The following is a 20,918-nucleotide window of genomic DNA, read 5'->3' as shown; positions in this document are numbered from 1 at the left end:
TAAAATAACTATTGAGATTTGAGTTATAAAAAATTTAACATATTGAGCTGAAAATTTCTACACATTTTCTGTAATTTCTTATGCATCAGATTGTTTTTCATTAAATTCAGAAAGTTTAGTGGTTAAAGTAAAACCCACGATTGACTTAACACATGTTCAATAGATAGCTCATAGCTGTGGTGATCTATTTTTATAACATCGAAGGTGTAATAAGTTTAAAAACACGAAAATAAACTTTGTTGGAAATAATTTGTGATATTGGTTCGAATAATAATAAGTAATAACTCACTGGACTGGTAATAATTAGATATTCTGACTCAACAACAAAATAAAAATAAAAATAAATAAAATTGTAGTTTTTCAGCTATTTTAACTCGTTTAAAAAAATAACAATTTAATTAAACATAACTTCTCACAATATTTTAGTGAATATAATGGATTACCAACACTTGTCAGTACAAATATTTAAGATATCGCTATATAAAATCCAATATTTTAAACACATCATAAAAATCACGATAATATACGTGATGATAAAAGAAACTCGCGTTGTTTATTGCTAACGTAAAAAAATAACATTAGTAATTTTTGGGGTCGTTTTATAATGAAAAGCTGTGATAAACAGAATTTAAATAATAAAATATTAAAAATTTGCGATCCGCGAATAACGTGAAAAAAAAATACACTTGAAATAATAGAAAAATATTATTATTTTTTTTTTTAATGAATTTTAATTTTTAGTTATTTCTGGTCAGATGGCTTATTAGGGATTGAAATTGGACTAGGAAATTAGTTAATTTGATTGTAACGGAGTCGGTATTTGGATTTTCACAGGGATCTACAATATTATGGTTTTTTAGGGTGGGAGTGAATATTTGGGAGTGGTTTTGAGGTAGACTGAGAGGTACTTCATCGTGGTTGACAAAGTAGGGAAAATCATTTTCTTGGATGATGTTGATTTTGATTGAAGTTGAGGTGATGTCTTGAGTTTCAGTTGACCTACTGGTATTGTTTGAATTTCGTTCTTTCTGGAGAAGTGTGAACTTGGGGAATTCTTTATAAGATGCTGGATGACCAGCATAATATGGTATAAATTATGATATAATAAGATACAGCCCTTTTGGCCCTGCAACAAGTAAACATGTATATAGTATAAAAAAATTTCTAACCAAAATGCCGGTTCGAAACTACCAGATATAATAAAAATCATATAAATAAATCACATAAATAGAAAAATATAATAATAATTAAATGCTAAAAATTGCGTAGCCCTTATGGCTAAACAGAATAAAATATAAGTATATAAGTTTAAGATATAAGATAAATAATAACAGGTAGTTAAGACCCTTCTGGCTCAATAATACGATTATAATATATAAAAACAGCTATTAGAGCTGAAAGCTCAGATAATTGACATAAAAAAATATATAGCCCTTTGGCTCAACAAAATAAATATTAACAATACATAATAATATAATAATAATAAATAAATAACAATAAAAAAACCCACGGCTTGTCGGTGCACTGTTGGCCAGCTGCTACTTATGCCTATAATCCACTTGTTAACCAAAGAAATATAATACAATATGCAGCACATTTTTGATAAATACAATAAATCAATAAACTAAATCAATAGTAAGAAGGCAATAAATTGTAACACCAAATAAAATATAATAATACAGTAAAACCTCTCTAATCCGTCACCTTCAGGACTGGTGGTGTGGTTGGAATACGATAAAAGTTGGATTATCAGAATATACAGAACATTTTTTTATTTACATATTATAAGTTTATATCAGAAATGTATTATATTTTAGATTACCTAGGAAAAAAGTCAGTAATAGATTTTCGTTTAGCAAATGATATTCTAGACTTAACTGCAATATTCTAAAATACTCACAACGATAGAAACGATACGAGAAAGGCCGGAGTAAAAAAGCGGACAAGCGATAAGGGAAATATTTAACTAGCAATTAATTTTATATAAAATCATCTTCTATAAAGTAGAAAATCCAAATTTTATTTTTAAATGACATACCATTCATATCGATTATACTATGGTCGGATCAACCGGAGCGCCGGACAAGCCGAGGGTGGATGAGAGGGGTTCTACTGTAATTGAATATTAACATGTCAATTAGCGCCCACGCAATGTGATACAATAACATGTATATCGAGTATAATACGTAATATATAAAATTGACGATTAGCGCCAGCACGAATTGCAATAATAATATAAAATATCGAACTGTGTAACTATAATATAAAACAAAAATGATCAGTATAGGTGATATTATAAAATATTATTCACGGCGGACATACTGCGACGACGGGCGGAGAAAGACAAAAATTGCGGCGGCCGAGTTAAGCTACGCATACCAGCGAACCGGCGGCAGCAGATAACGCGCGAAATACCTTATTTGCATATTATATAATTCACAAGACACAAAAAATAATTAAAACAAAAATAAATATAAAAATAACGGCCGGTGCGCGAGAGTGTTTGTGTGTGTGTCGATCGGCTGTTCCTCCGTAATCCATAATATTTTCTATTATTATATTATGGTACGGCGGCAACAGAGAGTATCACCACATTTTACACACCTGGGCGTGTGATGACAATATGTAGATTAGGGTAGATTAGGTAAATTAAAATATTCATATTACTTGGATAGCGATGATTTTGATTAGCTTAATTACTAAGATAAGGCAGGGGGTTGAGGCACTGTACGTCTAATCGCCAAGAGTACACACGTAAAACTGAAAAATATTATTTAAATTAATATACCTGTGTCCTGGCTGTTAAACTGATGTTTAAACGGAAGACTTAAAATACTATCGTTTTATGCATACCTATATCTTGCGTAAAGACCGACATTTAACCGTTGCCACATCCGTCCAAATTTCGACACACTAAAGTCTTCAACGTAGTTTTCTTAACCATGTCAAACATATGCTTTCCTCCATATGTATCTTTATTCCATGAAACATCGTTCGTAAGGTTATTGACTAAAATAGCATTAATAATAAAACTCTGTGTCATGATTGTAGAGGTGGGTAGCGAATCGCTTCTCGAACTTTCTGTTAACATGCCAGTTAACAGCTCTACGTCATCGACGCTTTTGTACAAATTTTTCAATTCATTAGCGGTTTTCCAGTTTTTGGTCAACTGATAAAAACTATCATATGCAGGTAGCCCAAATCGTCTCCGATAATTATTAAAACTCTGTACAGCGTGTTCTCGGGACAACTTCAACAAAAACTCAGTCAACGGTTTCGTCGTCGGTCCGTCGTTGTGAGCTGTTACCTTACCCATAGGTTGACTGACCATAAATTGTAACGTATTTTTTAAACCTCCGTCCAACACTTGTCTAAAATTATTTACAGATTAATTTGAATACTTACAAGATAAATAAATATAAAGATATATATATTTATTATTTATATTGCATCGAAATCGTTTTAATCCATGTGACTTGGAGCACCTGTTCTAGCCCACTTAAACTCCTTCTAAAAACTCAAATGTAGGTTTTATACTAAAAAGATTTCTATTCGGCGTTAATTTTATTATTAACTTAATTTGAAGTTTATTACGCAATAAGCAAAGAAAACATATACATTTCTTAAAGTTTACTGACGAATTATATTATTTATTTGAATATTTTAACAATGATGATATTGTAACTACAAATTATATGGTTCATATAGGATCGTATATAGTATTCCGAGTGTAGAATATTGCATATGATATATTTAATTTAATTCTTGAACACTTTGCCTATGGTGTAATTGTTATATTTTAAAATAACTTTTTTGTTCTAATATAATGTACCTGTTTTAAACAAAGCCCACTAGTTTTTTAAACAGTTTAAACAATATTTTATTTAAAACATAAATATATCCTAATGATCTTTACAAAATATTAATTACATGAGTACCTACATCCTGCAAAAATCGGCGAATAAATGTATTTCTAATAGCGAATTTTTCCAATAAAAGTTGCGAACTTACCCGTTGTCACCAAAAAACAATGAACCTATAGGATTCCCGTTAAATTGCTCCGGTAGACTGGAAACAGCCATCATTAAAATAAGTTCAATTGGCGTGTTGGAACTATTAATGTTTTGGATTCGGTGCTTATAAACTTCTGGTCTGAGCTTTAACGGATACGCCTGTCCAGTGTACAAGTATAGAATTTCATTTATCATTACTGACATCATTTGGCCGGTGACGATTCTCCTGGCTGTCCTGTAGATTTGTTCATCGGTCCATTTAGGCAACGGCATTCGTAACAACATATCACAAACACGATTATGTTCCCGAACCCAAATCGTCGAAACGACAAAAAGCATCGGACTTGGATTTAAAATTTTCGATTTCCAAATTCCCTTGAACTATTTCCATAAAAAAAAAAGTAAAAAATGATGATCAGTGATTTTTTTTTTACAGTTTTTACTTATCACTCACTAAATCTTAAAATATTGTTAATTTTGAAAATTATTTTAAATATTTAATAAAGCTATATTAAACATTTTAGAACCGTTAAAGGTTTTTTTAAATATAATAATCCATCAGTATAATATTAAAACAGCTATTCTATAAATATTTAAAAAAAAATTAAGGATAATTTTAATTGGATTAATAAAAAAATTCAAATAAAGTCACTTACCATGGTCAAAATGCTATTCGATGAAACGAACGTCGAATCCAGATATTCCTTTAGGTATACGTTTGAGTGTGAAATGGGCGTCTTGAACAGCGCATAGTGTTCCTTTTTAAAGTATAGTGTTTTGAGTTTACCATCAGAAAACGACCTTAATGATCTTTCCGACGCTTTGTCTCTGCCATATAATTGGGATGCCGTTATCTATGGTTGTAGACAATAAAAACACAACGTGAATTTATTGCTTATGGTATTCTTTTTAACCTGCAGTGGTATATTGGTATGGATACACGGGTATACGCAGTAAGCTAATCAGCAGATTTTTAGCGTATATCCAACGTAAAATATCAATTTATGGGTATACTGTCTTAAAATAACTCGAAAACTAAATAAAATTTCTTTTTTAGTTCATAGGAAAAAATTGTTAGAATGTTTTAATGAACTATTTTCTTTATTTATCAATAGGTATAGGCTGTATTATCTTTATAAAGCATTCAGTTTAGTAAATTAGAAACTAATAATTTGAATTATCGACAAAGATACATTGATATATGCATTTATTAAAATACAATTTTAAAAAGAATCATCTGTTTATAACAATTTACAGTAAAAAGGATAAATAGGTACTAATTTAAAAAAAAAGTTTATATTTCCAAAGAGTACCTAAATATCATGTATTACTTTATAGATTTAATTGTTGACTGCTAGAGCATTCGTTATGAATTTACAAAATGGAATTGTTGTTTTTCCTTATGTGTATAGGTTGAGATATACTTATTTATTAATTTATTATAAAACTATGAATTGTAAGAATACCAAAAAAAATTTTATTTAAAAATGTTTAACTGTTTTGAATTGTTAATATTGTGATGATACAATGTTTTCTAGCATAAAGAATAGTGAAAAAAAAAATATTCGAGCGCAGAAAGAAAAAAAAATTTGGGTTGAATATACATATTTTAATAGTACGTATACCACCGCTCCACTAATATATTTGCCAATTCACCACTGTTTTTAATGTATATGTTGTATATGATATTGTTGTGTTACAAACCGTTAATTTGGAATCAGAATCGAAAAATTGTAAAATAAAGTATTGATAGAAGGCTTGAAATAGTAAATTGCGGTTTTGTAAATCCGGTTGGAACTGACCAGATTTGCGTTCAAAAACTTTGGAGTACAATATATTAAGTGGTGGTAAATTGCCTGAAAAAAGTAAAAAATCAATAACTGAGTCCGAATACGTTTTAAAAGACAATAACACTCTTATTCGGGTCTATATTATGTTTATGCGATCATTAAGTTTATTTTAGATTATTAATGTAGTGAGAGAATATTTACTGTTGTTTGGACACATCAATGGACGCGAACGGGGTAATATTCTTCCGTCAATGTTGTGTCTGTTTGTATTGTTTCCGGTAACATAGTATGCCTCTTCTAAACTTTTCAATACATTTTGATGGTCTAAAAAAATAAAAATAATAAATTAATTATGCGATTATTGTAGCTATAATTTAAATAAAATATGAAAGACATGTCTTCAATACAAGACACAATTATTTTGGTAATATAATAGATTACTATTATGTGAGGGGTGTTTTCTATTACGTATTAAATCTGTTTTTAAATGTTTTAAGTATACCTGAAATTAAAATCAATACGCTAATTAGGATTGAACTTAAGTTATTGCTTCTATTATACCATAATGTTCAACTGCGTTTTAATGAGTAAGTACTATTTATTTTGTATCATATTAATTGGATAGTTGAATGACGTTTGTTTTGAATATATTATGTACTCGTAAATTTAACATAGTAATATCTTAAAATTAAAGAATTAATATTTAAAAATATAAATATTATGTAAAATTTTTCTTGTTATAATATTATTAAAAGTTAAGCCAAAACCAACCTAATCTTTTACATTATTGTATTACTTACAAGCGTAAACGTTTGCCAACTGACGCCCTGAACTAAAAGGAAAGATACGCCACCAGTTCGCTGGTTTGCCCGAGTTTACGTTCGATTGTTGAATCCACGACAATATAATTTCTATGAACGTGATGGGTTTTGCTGTGAATTTAAAGTATTATCATGAAATTTAATGAATCAAGTCCCCATAAATTCTTATATAATTGCATAATGTACGTAGAATCTGATATTATTTATACCACTCAAGTGTACAATAAATATACGCACCCTTCTCGCAGGTTTCCCCAATGTAGCCGTGAGTACACACGCACGTGAAACCCATCGCCTCACTGTATTCTAATAGTCCTCCGTTTTCGCACCGATGATTGTCAAATCCGTTACATATTTTTAGTTGTTTCTCGTTAATCACTCTTGATTTATCTAAAATGCAGAGTAGTATATTAACAATAAACATTCATTGTCTTTCAAAACGGCTCGTTTGTCCGTATTTCACTCACTTATGGTATAACTATTGTATGAAAAGTTGATAACCATTAGTACCACGATCAGCGAGAAGACGCGTCTTGGAGAATGGACTAAAAACAAAACGATGTATTAATTTTTTCATTCTACGAATAAAATACAGCGGCGTCAAATCGCGGTGTCACGGTGAGCCTATAATAGTCCTTAATTTTGCTCGCAGTACATTCAAAACAGTTCGTAAAAGAGACATTGTTAGCGAGTAGGCTTATCCATTTATCGGGATTTTTATGATACTAGCGCCACTGTATAGTTTCATATTATACATTAAAGATTATACAAAATATTCTATACTTACAAAACGCCTTTAGAGTTTCAACAAAGTTGTAAGAAATCATGTTCAATGTTAATGAATCGAAAATACTATATAATAGAATAAACTAATAATATTAATATTATAAAGTATCAGATCGGTTTTATTAAAATGCGTTTATATTCGTTGTAGTAATAAAAAAATATAATGCTTATAAAATATAAGATAAAATCAAATCAGGAATGTATTGTAATAAATAATATCAGTTGTCATGACTAATAAGGTAATAACTATAATAAACAATAGAATAGAGTAATATATATTTATATAAATAAATAATTTAGCCAATCGCTAATAATATTATATTAAATCATATACGACTAGGCGTTATTAGTACAGTTCTAAAGTTGTGTCAATACGAAATTACAATAATATACAAAATATTTTTTTTTCGGGGGAATATACATTTTTTCCATTATACGTTTTATTAATGGATAAGTTGCATTCCATTTTAATAATAAAGTATTATGTACCGAAATATCATACACATTTTTTTATAATAATATTTTCTATCTCAGTAATTCAAGAAGGAAAGCAAAAATGAAACAAAATACTCATTTAAAGTTATTAACTTAGAAGTTAGAATTATAATTATCTTTTGTTTTACCTATATCTTTTTAGCTTCTTTTATATTACTATTTTATATTACTATTTTTGAAAACTATGTCTGTAATCAAATTACAGATCAATCTTTAATTGATAAAGAATGTGTATCAATTTTTCCCAATGAAGTAATTGACATTGTTTGTGAAAAAATAGAAATGGATCCATATATTATACATTTCATTTTTTGTACAAACGTTGGCGAAAAGATTTTATCTTATGATTTTAGTTTGGTCTTTTTTTTAAGTTAACGAATGTCCAAGTCTCATATATTATAACATACGAAAAACGTTTTATATACAATGATTAAATTGTAGACAAATTGTTTGACGATGCTTTAAATATGCTTTGGCCAAAAGGGATAAAACGCAATAAGGTTTTTTTTTTTATTTTTAACTGATTCAGCTGCACAATATGCCATGGTGAAATTAATCTATTCATAAACTATTATGTTTTAATATGTGAAACATGTTACTTGTGCAACCCGTGGGTCACATAGCATTTGTGAGACAATACTGGAAAGTGGAGAATCCAAACATTAACATTATGATAAGTCGTGATAAAAAAGTATATTCAAAAGCTCTAATCCATGTGATGAAATTTTGAGAACTATTTCCAGAATGTTTATATGATGCATAATAGTTTTAATAATTATTTTTAATCCCAACTACTGTGGTTGAAGATTTCCCAAATCTAACTCATACAATTTTTTATTAACCACTTCTGTGTTTGTGTTTTAATATGTGTTTCATAAAATATTAGAACCGATGACCTGCAAGCAGTTTTAATCTTATGATTTAGATATTTTATTAACTACAATTATTATTTAAAATGTAATATCACCATCAAATCAATAATGACTTTAAAATAAGTGGTACTAATATGGCAACGGTTTAAAAATTTGGTAAACATATTATTTTGTTTTATTTATTACGATACATTTCTGTAATATCAACTTATTAAAATTTGTTTAGATTGAAACTCTTCAACCTTTATTAATAGCTTTTAAAAAGCTTCAAAAGATTAACTTTACTTTTGGCGATTATTATGGTGTATGGATTTGAACCAAACAAAAACTTAATTAATTTGGTTCAGCATTATCTATTGCTATGTTCAATAATATTACAAAACATGAATCACTGCTTAAAGGTTCCACTATTTTCGGGCAAATTTAAGGTGACCACTTTAACAATCAACGCTTGATTTGGTATATAGCTTCAGAAACAACGTTTTCATTATATTATACACTTTTAACTGATTTCCACGTTCTTAGCTTGATTTTTGTGACATATAGAGTTTATTTTCATAATGACCTCGATGCCTTGCTACTCGAATATTGCACGATTGCGTTGTTTGACTTTTAAAGAATATAAGTTGGATATTAAAAAAAGAATATAAAATTAATGTTCTCTTTTCTAATAATATCAAGTTACCTGTGATTTTTAATTAATTGACATTTAATAACGTTGATACTGCTGTATGACATAAGTGCTAAAGGTACTAAAATTACATATCACTTACGTCAAAATGTGTATAGAACGTAAGCGCCAATCTAATATTATATACTCGTACCTGTTATACCCAACATAATATAATATAAGCGCCAAAAGTCTCGTTTGATATTTCAATTTTATAAAAAATTGTCGATATTATACATACAAATAAATATAATTTTAATTAATTAGTTGATTTTTAATCCAATTTTTTTTACATATTCCATACGATTTATTTCACTATTGTAGTAATTTCTCCCAATGTACAATTATTTCTCTTGGTACTAGTGGCGGTTTTAGGGTTCAATTTTGAGTGAGGCGACTAAATGTTTACATACATTTAGAAATAAAAACACAAATTTATATATAAAAATATTTAACTCGCTGAAAAGATTAACCAGTAGCAGCTTTAAATTTCTACTGTTGCAATTGCCTAGAATATACTACGTAGAGGTTCTTTTCGTACATTGTTATATAATATACACACAAATACGCACATACTCGTATATAATATATATATATACAATATTATAATATAAATAATATTATACATATTTGTGCGAATACGAGACTACAGAAGTACTACAGTCTATGAGTCGACAAATACAAAATAAAAGTGATTACTGATCAGTTGAATTGTGACAGCACTGATAAACGAAAATATGAAATACAAATCAAAGACTCCTATGGTTGTAATTATTTTATATCGTTTATCTGATTTTGACGCAGTGTCGCTGATACTGATGATAATTCAACAATTAAATACCTATGTGTATTTTCTTCGGCTGAAACACAGAGCCAATGTTTATATGCCGCCTCAATCGTCGCCTATGGAGTGCATGTGCTATGCGTACAGTGCGGGTTACGTATAATTTAGTAATACTAAATATACCAGCACATAAGAAGCACCGGCAGCGGATCGCTCTTACAGGTACGGTCGGAAAGTTATAAGACCAGCCGACCGCTGGACAAAAAAATCGTGACGTTTAGCCTGTCACAACCTATATTGTACCGTTCTCGTACGGCCGTACTCCCGCATTAACTGATACTACAAAATAATTTTTATATTAAAATATAATTTTTTTTTCCTCGTCATTTTACTATGATAGAATTCTAACTGTTAATAATAAATTATACAAATGAAAGAAATAAAAAAGTAATTTAATAATAACTAATTGTTTTAATGCAACATATGTTATTCTGTATCCAAAATTTTTGGATGAGGCACCGCCTCACTTGTCTCACCCCCAAAACCGCCACTGATGTCTGAAATAATTGTATTAAGAAAATAAAAATAAAAATTTAAATTTAAAAAAAAAAATAATAAAAATTAAAAAAAAATTGTACAAGGTACAATTATTTCTTATGGTACGCCTCAATGACACATTACCACTGACCATTTCTCGTATAAATCTATATTTTTGATCTTTAACTAAAATACACGCAATTTATTTATTAGTTATAGTTTTTGTAAAACTTATTTTAACGAAAGCTTACGAAATAAGTAGTAACAATTAGTTGTATAACACAAAACTACTCACACACTGTCTACTCACACACTGTCTGTAACAATCTATCATAATCATATAATAAATTTGTCGATTAAGATTAAAAGTTTGGAGTTTTTAAACGATATACTTAGTTTTAAATTTAAATAGTCTACCTAAGCTAGCTAGGCTTTTGGCGCTTTCGTACGATACGTTTTTTTTATGTTCTTATCTCATTTTGGCGTTTATGTCTTCCATTAGTTGATACCAAACTGAAATTGCACAAACTTCATTTTCGAAGGACCAAATATGTTCGAATCAAACAGTGAAAGTTTTTATCCAAAAACAAATAAAAAAAAAAAAAATGAATAGGTACACGAGATTTTTTGATTACTTATTTTATGTATTAATTTTTTAAATTATATAACAATTAATTTTATTGAATTAAAACATATTTATGAAAATCGGGTGGTTTTGGCGCTAATCTTGACGATATATTGGTCTCAGTAACCAGTAAAATGGCAAATTGTTATTTTCGACAGATGGCTAAAAAGGTCTGTTCGCGAATTTATCTGATTTGATAGCGATCGACTGTCAAGACTAATGATAATAAAGCACCAACACACTTTTTGACTATTATATATTAAAAACAATTTTTAATTATAGCAGCTATTGCTATTTATAACAATAGAATAATAATTACACAGCTACTCACAAAATGTCAACAAGTATATACTGCTTTGCCAATACCTGTAGGTAAATACTAAATTAATAATTTAGTTATCTTTGCATAAAAGCCGATATAGTATAACGTATAAAAAATATCACTATAAGACATAACAATGTAATAACAAAAAAAAAAAACCCGCGGTGGTTAATGTTCCAGTATAATAATAACGATGGTGGTTCTTAGTCCCAATATTATAACGAATTTCCATAATATAAAATACACATAATTCAAATACCTAATAAAATATTAAAGATTAGCGATTCCTGTACAAGTTGTGTAAAGAATAATTGATTAATCAGAAAAAAACCTGAGCCGTCGCGGGACGCCTGGCAGATGTGAAACATCAACATTTTTTTTTTGTAATAATGTTGAAAATAGATGGTGAATAAGATGACTGAAATAATTTCTAGATTAATATCATAAAACTATTTTGTTTACGTTTCCGTCTTTCTGCTTCAAGTTGTTTTAGTTCTTCACGGTGCTGTTCCCTGTATCGTTGTTGCCGACCTTTTTTACTAAGAGCACTGTTATGATATAAAACAATATATATAAATAATATATTATAATATATTTATATCATATATAATATAATATATTTAATATATTGATATATAATTATTAAACAAAAGTATTTTTTCGACACGCACATGCACATCGTCGAATACCACTTATCATATTTCGTTGACTAACCATATTAAGTCATAAACATAATTTATAACTAATATCTATTAATCTAATTAATATTTTACTTCTTCACTATCTTGTAATATTATGACGAAGTTATACAGAGATCAGTCTTATTAAAATAAACAAACTAACCCTTGGCTCGAATCAGTAAATTGTGAATCGGGATAAACATCAAAAGCACATGACGGAGATATTTCACTCCGACCTGCATGATGGTTAACTTGAAATTTAATTCTTTTTTCTGGCGGCGGTGTACTGTCTCGTTCCATTATATTTGTAATATTTTTTGTTTATTTTAAAACAACATAATATTCAATATACATACACGGAACAATATAATCAACGTAATATACAATCAAGTTATTATAAAAATATGGGTGTACATAATATTATACGTTTATAAATCGTATAAACATAGATAATCCGATACTGGGCACATAGAGAGGAAATCGGCGAGCTTCGGAAAATTGAGCCGACGAGCTACGAGTGGGGCGTCGCCACGCCATAGTCGGTCTCACTACTGTACCGCGCCATAAGATGTTTCACATCAAAAAAAAATCAAAAAATAACTACTAGAAAAATATTATATTTAACATAATGCGTATTGGTTATCAAAACGATGTTTATTAAACGCTCATAAATACAATAATATTATATAGGTACACTTATTTTGTGTAAAGACCGACATTTAACCCGTCGCAATAGTCGATCAAGTTCCGACATACTAACGACCTCAATGTTGTGGACTTTACCATATCGAAAAATTGCTCTCCTCCGAACGTATCTGATTTCCACGAATGTTCACTTGTAAGGCCATTGGTTAAAATAGCATTTACAATGAAACTGTGTGTCACGATTGTGGAGGTGGGCAGCGACCCGATTCTCGATCTTTCTGTCATCACGCCGGTCAACAAATCCACGTCATCTACGTTTTTGTACAAATAGTTTAATCCATTAGCGGTTTTCCAGTTATTGGTCAGATGGTAAAAGCTGTCGTATTTAGGTAGCCCAAATCGTCTCCGATAGTTATTAAAACTCTGCACAGAATGTTCTCGGGAAAGCTTCATCAAGATCTCAGTCAACGGTCGCGTCACGGATCCGTCGTTGTGAGCTGTTAGCCTGCCCATAGGTTGGCTGATCATGAACTGCAGCGTATTTTTTAAACCCACATCCAACACTTGTCTAAAAGTATTTACAGATTGATTTAAATACATATACAAGATACATATATATTTATATTATAACATCGAAATCGGTTTAATTCATGTGACTTGGAGCACCTGCTCTAGCCCAATCACACCGGTACTAAACACTCTAATGTAGGTTTTATTCTAAAGAATTTTTAAACGGGATAATGTATATACGTAATTTAAAACGCATTGCGTATTATTACACTTAGAAAAACATATATTTCTTAAAGTTTAATGATGAACTATATTTTTTATTTGACGTCGTGACCACACGTAGATATTGTGACTGCGAATTAAAAAGTTTGTAGGATCGTAGGCTGTTACCGACAGGTATAGTGAAGATACTGCTTGTAATATTTTTAATTAATTACTTTACTTGAACAATTTACCTATAGTGTAATTTTCTTAGTATTGTACTTGAAAATAACTTTTTATTCTAATACCATATGCTTGTATTATTTAATTATACAGCATACTATAGTATTATGAATACCTGCTTTAAACAGTTTAAACGATATTTTGTTTAAAAATAACATGAATGTATACAATATGTTATATACATCCTGTATACATTGTATTTTAAACTGTAAGTGTTTCCACGAAAAATTGCGAACTTACCTGTTGTCACCCCTAGATATTGGATTTCCATTGAACTGTTCCGGTAAATTTGATACGGCCATCATCAAAATTAGTTCAATTGGCATGGCGGAGCTACTGATGTTTTGTATTCGGTGGTGATAAGCTTCCGGTCTGAACTTGATTGAATACCGATGTCCTGTTTGCACTTTTAAAATTTCGTTCATCATTACTACCATCATCTGGCTAGTAACAATTTTTCTGGCCGTCTTATAGATCTGTTCGTCTGTCCAACTGGGTGACGATACCAGTGACAGCATGTCACAAACGCGGTTGTGTTCACGCACCCAAAGTGTTGACACCGCGAAAAGCATCGGGTTCATGCTTGAAATCTTCGGTTGTGACATTCCGTTTAAATATTACACAAAAATAAGTATGACCGGTGAATTATTTTACAGTAATCACTTGAACCTCAATAAATCTTAGAATATTAACGACTTTGATAATATTTTTATTTTATTTTTTTCATTAATTTGAAATCATTACACAAAAAAAATTTTGAAAAATGTTAATACTGTTAAAGTTACCTAACTTTCATGATAACTTACCCTGTATAGTTTTAAATAATTAAGCTATTCTGTTTATAATTTATAAAGATTAAGAACAATTTTATCTGAGTTAATGGCAAAATTCAAATAAAGTTACTCACCATGGTCGAAATGCCATCCGTCGATTTGAGATATTCTCGTCGATGTACGTTCGAGTGTATTTTGGGTGACGTGTATAGCGCATAATGTTCGTTATTAATGTACTGTGTCTTAAGTTTACCATCGGAGAACGATCTCAAAGATTTTTCTGTAACTGAGTCTCTGCCATATAATTGGGAAGCCGTTATCTATTACATAAACAGTAAACACAACGTGAATTTTTTGCTTATAATGTTCTTTTTAACGCGTACGTTATTTATGATATTATTGTATTACAAACCGTTAATTTGGAATCAGAGTCGAAAAATTGTAAAATAAAGTATTGGTAGAAGGCTTGAAATAGTAAATTGCGGTTTTCCAAATCCGGTTTGAACTGGCCAGATTGGCGTTCAAAGATGTCGGTGTACAATAAATTAAGCGGCGGTAAATTGTCTGCAAAAAATTAAAGTATTGATAACACTGCATCCGAATACGTTGATAAACGACAATAATACTCTTATTCAAGATTATACGTTTATGAAATCAATCAGTTTATTTTAGATTATTATATGTAGCGAGAGAATATTTACTGTTGTTTGGACACATCAATGGACGCGAACGTGGTAATATTCTCCCGTTGATGTTGTGTCCGTTTGTATCGTTGTCGGAATCATAAAATGCGTCTTCCAAGCTTTTCAATACACTCTGATGGACTAATATAAAAATAAATGAATTATGTGATTGCAGTAACTAATTCAAATAAAATACAAAATCCATTACTTGAATACATGACACGTAATATGAATAATATGATATTATAACAGAATACTATATTGTTAGAGGTATTTTCTATTACATTTAAAAAACTGTTTTAAAACGATTTAAGCATACCAAATTAAAATGAGTACGCTAATTAATAAAAAAAAAAAAAAAAATTAGTATTTTATTTTTTTTTTACTATTTTTTAAATTACTATTTAAAAAATAGTAATTTTTTACAAAAACCAAAATAATATTTTATTTAGCTATTATTGAAACTCAATCGACTGCATGTTAATGAATTGTTGTTAATTTTATATTATGTTAATTCGACAGATGAAAGAATTTTGTATTGATTATGAGTACTCGTCATTCTGATATAATAATATATTTATTATTTTTCAAAATTGAATAAAGTTAACTCTAAATAATCCAAAATTATTTTGGACAATTAAATTTCGTTTCATATTTTAATATAAAATTAAAATATATACCTTAAATATCATAATTCTTAACGTCAATTTTTCTAGTTATTGTATAAAAATTATGCCAACAAATCTAACATTATCTTTTATATTATTATATTACTTACAAGCGTAAACGTATGCCAACTGACGCTCTGAAGTAAAAGGAATTAAATGCCACCAATTCGTTGGCATGCCAAATTCTACGTCTAATTGTCGGATCCACGACAATATCATCGAAATGAATGTGACGGGTTTCACTGCGAATTGAAAAAGATATTATGAAATTTAATAAATTTTATCATATCATTACAAAGTTGTAAATAATTGCAACATTTGCGTAGGAACCGATATTTTTTTTATTTTTTTTTTTTTTTTTGGTCATTTCACGTTAATGTACAATAAATATACGTACGTTCCTCGCAGGTTTTTCCAATGTAGTTTCGAGGGCACTTGCATGTAAAACCCTTTGCCTCACTGTATTCTAGTAGCCCACCGTTTTCGCATCGATGATTGTCAAATGCGTTACATATCTTTAGTTGTTTCTCGTAAATCTCTCTTACTTTATCTAAAACGCAGAACAGTATGTCATGTCAATAATAGGACTCACGCGTAAATTAAACGTCAAATAAGATGCATGGCCTAATTTTGTTTTGAAAAAATATTTTTTAGTTGTTATTGTCTTGAAGATGACTCGTTTTTCGGGAATGTACTCACTTTTTCTATAGCTTTCGTATGAAACGGTCATAATCATTGATACAAAAAACAGCGCTATGATCCAATACGGAGATTTGACTGAAAACAAAACGACGTATTAATTTTCACGTACAACGAATAAAATGCAGTGACAGCAAATTGCGGTGACACGGACTAGGCTGGCGTCCGTGATTTCGGTAGCAACTCGCAAAATATTAGAAACAATTCGTACTCGAGACTTCATTAAAAATATTTGCGCGCAGGCTCATTCGTTTTTCGAAACTTATATTATAGTAGCGCCGTTGTACAGCTTCATAATATCATTACGAAATGTTATAATAAATATATTCTGTACTTACAAAACGTTTTCAACATTTTAACATAGTTGAAGGGAAACAACATGATCAATGTCTTAATAAACTTGAATCGTAAGTATTTGTAATAATATGAACTGAAAATATAACAGATCGGTATTATTTAAACGCGTGTATGCTCGCTGTAGCAATAACGAAAATACAATGATATAATAAAGTCTCAATCGAACCAAGGATGTATTATAATAAACAATACCGTAGTCACGTGTAACAAAACATAATAGTTATATGTATATGTATATTTTTTTTTATTAAAAATAGATAAACACTCGGCATCAGGGCCATTGGGCGATATATATAAATTACAGAATGTTATGTATTGGGAGGTAGATCATAAGAGAAGACAAAAAAAAAGGGGGGTTATAAATTTAGTATATTATACAATGAAAGAGGAAGCTTAAATTAATTTGAACAGTCCAGTTTATTGAAGGAAGGCGATTATGTTGGAGACTGGCAGGTTAGGTCCAAGGCATTCAAATAGGTCTTCCGATAATTGGTTGCCGTCCCTTGCGTCGCGGTATGTGTAACACTCGGTCATGATGTGTTTAATTGTTAGGTTGACACCGCAGGAAAGACATAATATTATATAATAGAATAAAAAAACAAAATAATAATATATAGAAGTACATTATATAGCTAAAAGCTAATAATATTATACTATATATTAAAACACTGGGGATTGTCATTAAATGTCTAAAATTGTATCAATACGCAATCACCATAATATACAAAATATTTTTGTTTCAGGAGAATATTAATTTTTCTCCATATACCTACGTTTTATTAATCAATAATGGATAAGTTGTATTCCATTAAAATATAGTACTGATTACGTAAATATTTGCGTTCAACATAATGATTTTTATTTTTAAATTTTTTTTTTCAGTTTCTAGAACAAACGATTATTTGAACGTCAATAATTATTGGTATATTTTATTTTATTTCCTTGTGTCGAATAAAATATTGTGTATTATGCTCAATACTAGCGACCAGTTTCGAGATATACCTTATATTTTATTAATTTTTATCTTATAAATAAAAAAAAAAAATGTCTGTGTAAATTCACTAAATTGTATTAAAACTGTAAAATTTTAAAGCACTGTGTATAACTACTTTGTATTGATCATTTATCTGTGTCATAAGGCAACTCACAAAGTTAACAGACCACTATATTGTTTTTTTCAATATAAACTTGTTTATATATTATACTCGTATACACCTACCTATAGCACTTTTTTCTAATAACTATTATTTTTATGTTATGTTTTCATCGTGGGAGATCGCGGTTTCTACCGTTTTAATGTGCCATCGTCGTTCTCTCGCGCGTTTCTAACCAGCGTTTGACGAAATCGATTAAACAACAATTTCTAGTATTTAAATGTTTATAATTTTAAACCATAAAAACCTTGTTATGATCCATTTATTTTTATCGTGCCAATGGGTCGTGTTGACACAGATAATATATATTTTATATAGTTTTTTAGACCAGATTTTACGCTCAATGAAACGCCAGGTTTTCGTGTACCTGTCACTGCAACACGCAAACGCTGGTTTGGGCATCTTCTAATTCGTTTTTTATGTCTCCTCCTATTTACAACTGTACAGCTCTTAGGGTTTTATGGTCACATTTTACGATGACGGGTACTTTCGTTGTTGTATATGCATACGTCGAAATTTAATGTACGTAATCTTCATAATATATTAATGAACGTTATTAATTTATTATAAAACTATGAATAGTAAAAATACTCAAAAAAATTTCATTTAAAAATCGTTTACTGTTTTGAATTGTGAATATTGTGATGACACAATATTGAAATAAGAATATATGTAATATAATAAGATAACAATGTTTGTCGAATAAGGAGACATTGATACTTAAAGTTACCAGTCTTTAATTTTATAGTAATACCTACATTTGAAGTTAATAGTTGCAAACATGATGTAAGGGATCAGCTTAATTTTTTCTAGCGTAACGATAAGTGAGAAAAATATTCGAGCGCAGCAAGAAAAAAATTTTTAGGTTGAAAATAGATATTTTAGTAGTACGTATACCCCCGCTCCCTCTATTAATATATATGCAAATTCACCACTGTTTTTAACGCGTACGTTGTATATGATATTGTTGTGTTAAAAACCGTTAATTTGAAATCAGAATCGAAAAATTGTAAAATAAAGTATTGATAGAAGGCTTGAGATAGTAAATTAACAGAATTATTATTCGGAGTTAATAACTTTAAATGTGTATTTTGTTTCATTTTTGATTTCCTCCTTAAATTACTGAGATAGAAAATATTATTATAAAAAAATGTGTATGATATTTAGGTACATAAAACTTTATTATTATAATAGAATCCAACTTATCCATTAATAAAACGTATAATGGAAAAAATGTATATTCCCCGGTATGCTTCGTTCAGTTGCGTATTGCTTATCCGTTAAGCTCAGACCAAGTTTATGACACCGAATCCAAAACATTAATGGTTCAACATGATTGAACTTATTTTAATGATGGCTGTTTCAGTCTACCGGAGCAATTTAACAGAATCCTATATAGGTTCAATGTTTTGGTGACAACGGGTAAGTTCATACTTTATTGGAAAATTCGCATTAAAATACACTTATGCTGATTTTGCAGGATGTAGGTACTCAATGTAAGTTATTTTGTAGATCATTAGGATATTTTATGTTTTAAATAAAGTATTGTTTAAACTGTTTAAAAACTAGTGTGCTTTGTTTAAAACAGGTACTATATTAGAACAAAGTTATTTTAAATTTAATAATTACACCATAGAGCAAAGTATTCAAGAATTAAATTAAATATATGACATGCAATATTATTCTACACTCGAATACTATATACGATCCTATATGAACCATAATTTGTAGTTATAATATCATCATTGGGTAAAATATTCAAATAAAAAATAAATTCGTCATTAAACTTTAAGAAATATGTTTTCTATGTTATTGCGTAATAAACCATTAAGTTAGTATTATAAAATTCACGCCGAATAAAATCTTTTAGTATAAAACCTACATTAGGTTTTAGAAGGGAGTTTAAGTGTAGAACAGGTGCTCAAGTCACATGGATTAAAACGATTTCGATGCAATATAAATAATAAATATATATATCTTTATATTTATTTATCTTGTAGTATTCAAATTAATCTGTAAATAATTTGACAAGTGTTGTCGGAGGTTTAAAATACGTTACAATTTATGGTCAGTCAACCTATGGGTAGGGTAACAGCTCACAACGACGGACCGAGACGAAACCGTTGACTGAGTTTTGTTGAAGTTGTCGAAACACGCTGTACAAGTTTTAATAATTATCGGAACGATTTGGGCTACGCACTATGATAGTTTTACTCAGTTGACCAAAACGGACAAACTACTAATAATTGAAAATTTGTACAAAAGCGTCGATGACGTAGAGCTGTATGCTGGCATGATAACAGAACGTTCGGAACGCGATTCGATACCTCTACAATCATGACACAGAGTCTTATTATTAATGCTATTTAGTCAATAACCACGAACGTGTTTCATGGTGTAAAGATACATATGGAGGAAAGCATATGTTTGACATGGTTAAGAAAACTACGTTGAAGACTTTAGTGTGTCGAGGGTGGTCGGATGTTGTAACGGGTTAATGTCGGTCTTACGCAAATAATGTGCATTAAACGATAGTATTTTAATCGTTCGTTTAAACATCAATTTAACAGCCAGGACACAGGTATATTAA

The 20,918-nt window shown here is 29.5% G+C and overlaps 2 protein-coding genes across 2 annotated transcripts; both read right to left on the bottom strand.

Moving 5' to 3' along the window:
* Positions 1 to 2,878: 2,878 nt before the first annotated feature.
* Positions 2,879 to 7,451, bottom strand: LOC112603455 (prostaglandin G/H synthase 2-like). The gene is made up of 9 exons (XM_025352011.1): positions 7,412 to 7,451; positions 7,092 to 7,169; positions 6,862 to 7,014; positions 6,604 to 6,735; positions 6,005 to 6,127; positions 5,718 to 5,869; positions 4,670 to 4,867; positions 4,012 to 4,394; positions 2,879 to 3,371 (listed from the first exon to the last, which is right to left on the bottom strand). Exons 1-9 carry the CDS (start codon positions 7,449 to 7,451, stop codon positions 2,879 to 2,881), a joined length of 1,752 nt encoding a protein of 583 aa, XP_025207796.1.
* A 5,640-nt stretch (positions 7,452 to 13,091) lies between these two features.
* Positions 13,092 to 16,848, bottom strand: LOC112603454 (prostaglandin G/H synthase 2-like). Its single transcript, XM_025352010.1, has 8 exons — positions 16,818 to 16,848; positions 16,516 to 16,668; positions 16,229 to 16,360; positions 15,469 to 15,591; positions 15,180 to 15,331; positions 14,902 to 15,087; positions 14,235 to 14,584; positions 13,092 to 13,608 (listed from the first exon to the last, which is right to left on the bottom strand). The coding sequence occupies exons 1-8, from the start codon at positions 16,846 to 16,848 to the stop codon at positions 13,092 to 13,094; spliced, it is 1,644 nt and encodes a 547-aa protein (XP_025207795.1).
* Positions 16,849 to 20,918: the final 4,070 nt, after the last annotated feature.

Source organism: Melanaphis sacchari, unplaced genomic scaffold (assembly GCF_002803265.2).
Source record: "Melanaphis sacchari strain LSU unplaced genomic scaffold, SCAv2.0 Contig108_pilon_pilon, whole genome shotgun sequence".
NCBI classification, from domain to species: Eukaryota; Metazoa; Arthropoda; class Insecta; order Hemiptera; family Aphididae; genus Melanaphis; species Melanaphis sacchari.
This window is presented reverse-complemented; position numbering and strand designations above follow the sequence as displayed.

Coding starts and splice junctions, on each gene's coding strand:
- LOC112603455 (XM_025352011.1), bottom strand. CDS start 7,451: ATGATTTCTTACAACTTTGTTGAAACTCTAAAGGCGTTTT. Junction 7,170..7,411: donor TGAAACTCTAAAGGCGTTTT/GTAAGTATAGAA, acceptor TTTTGTTTTTAG/TCCATTCTCCAAGACGCGTC. Junction 7,015..7,091: donor ATACAATAGTTATACCATAA/GTGAGTGAAATA, acceptor TCTGCATTTTAG/ATAAATCAAGAGTGATTAAC.
- LOC112603454 (XM_025352010.1), bottom strand. CDS start 16,848: ATGACCGTTTCATACGAAAGCTATAGAAAAA. Junction 14,585..14,901: donor CGGATGGCATTTCGACCATG/GTGAGTAACTTT, acceptor TCACAACCGAAG/ATTTCAAGCATGAACCCGAT. Junction 13,609..14,234: donor ATATCTAGGGGTGACAACAG/GTAAGTTCGCAA, acceptor AAATACTTTTAG/ACAAGTGTTGGATGTGGGTT.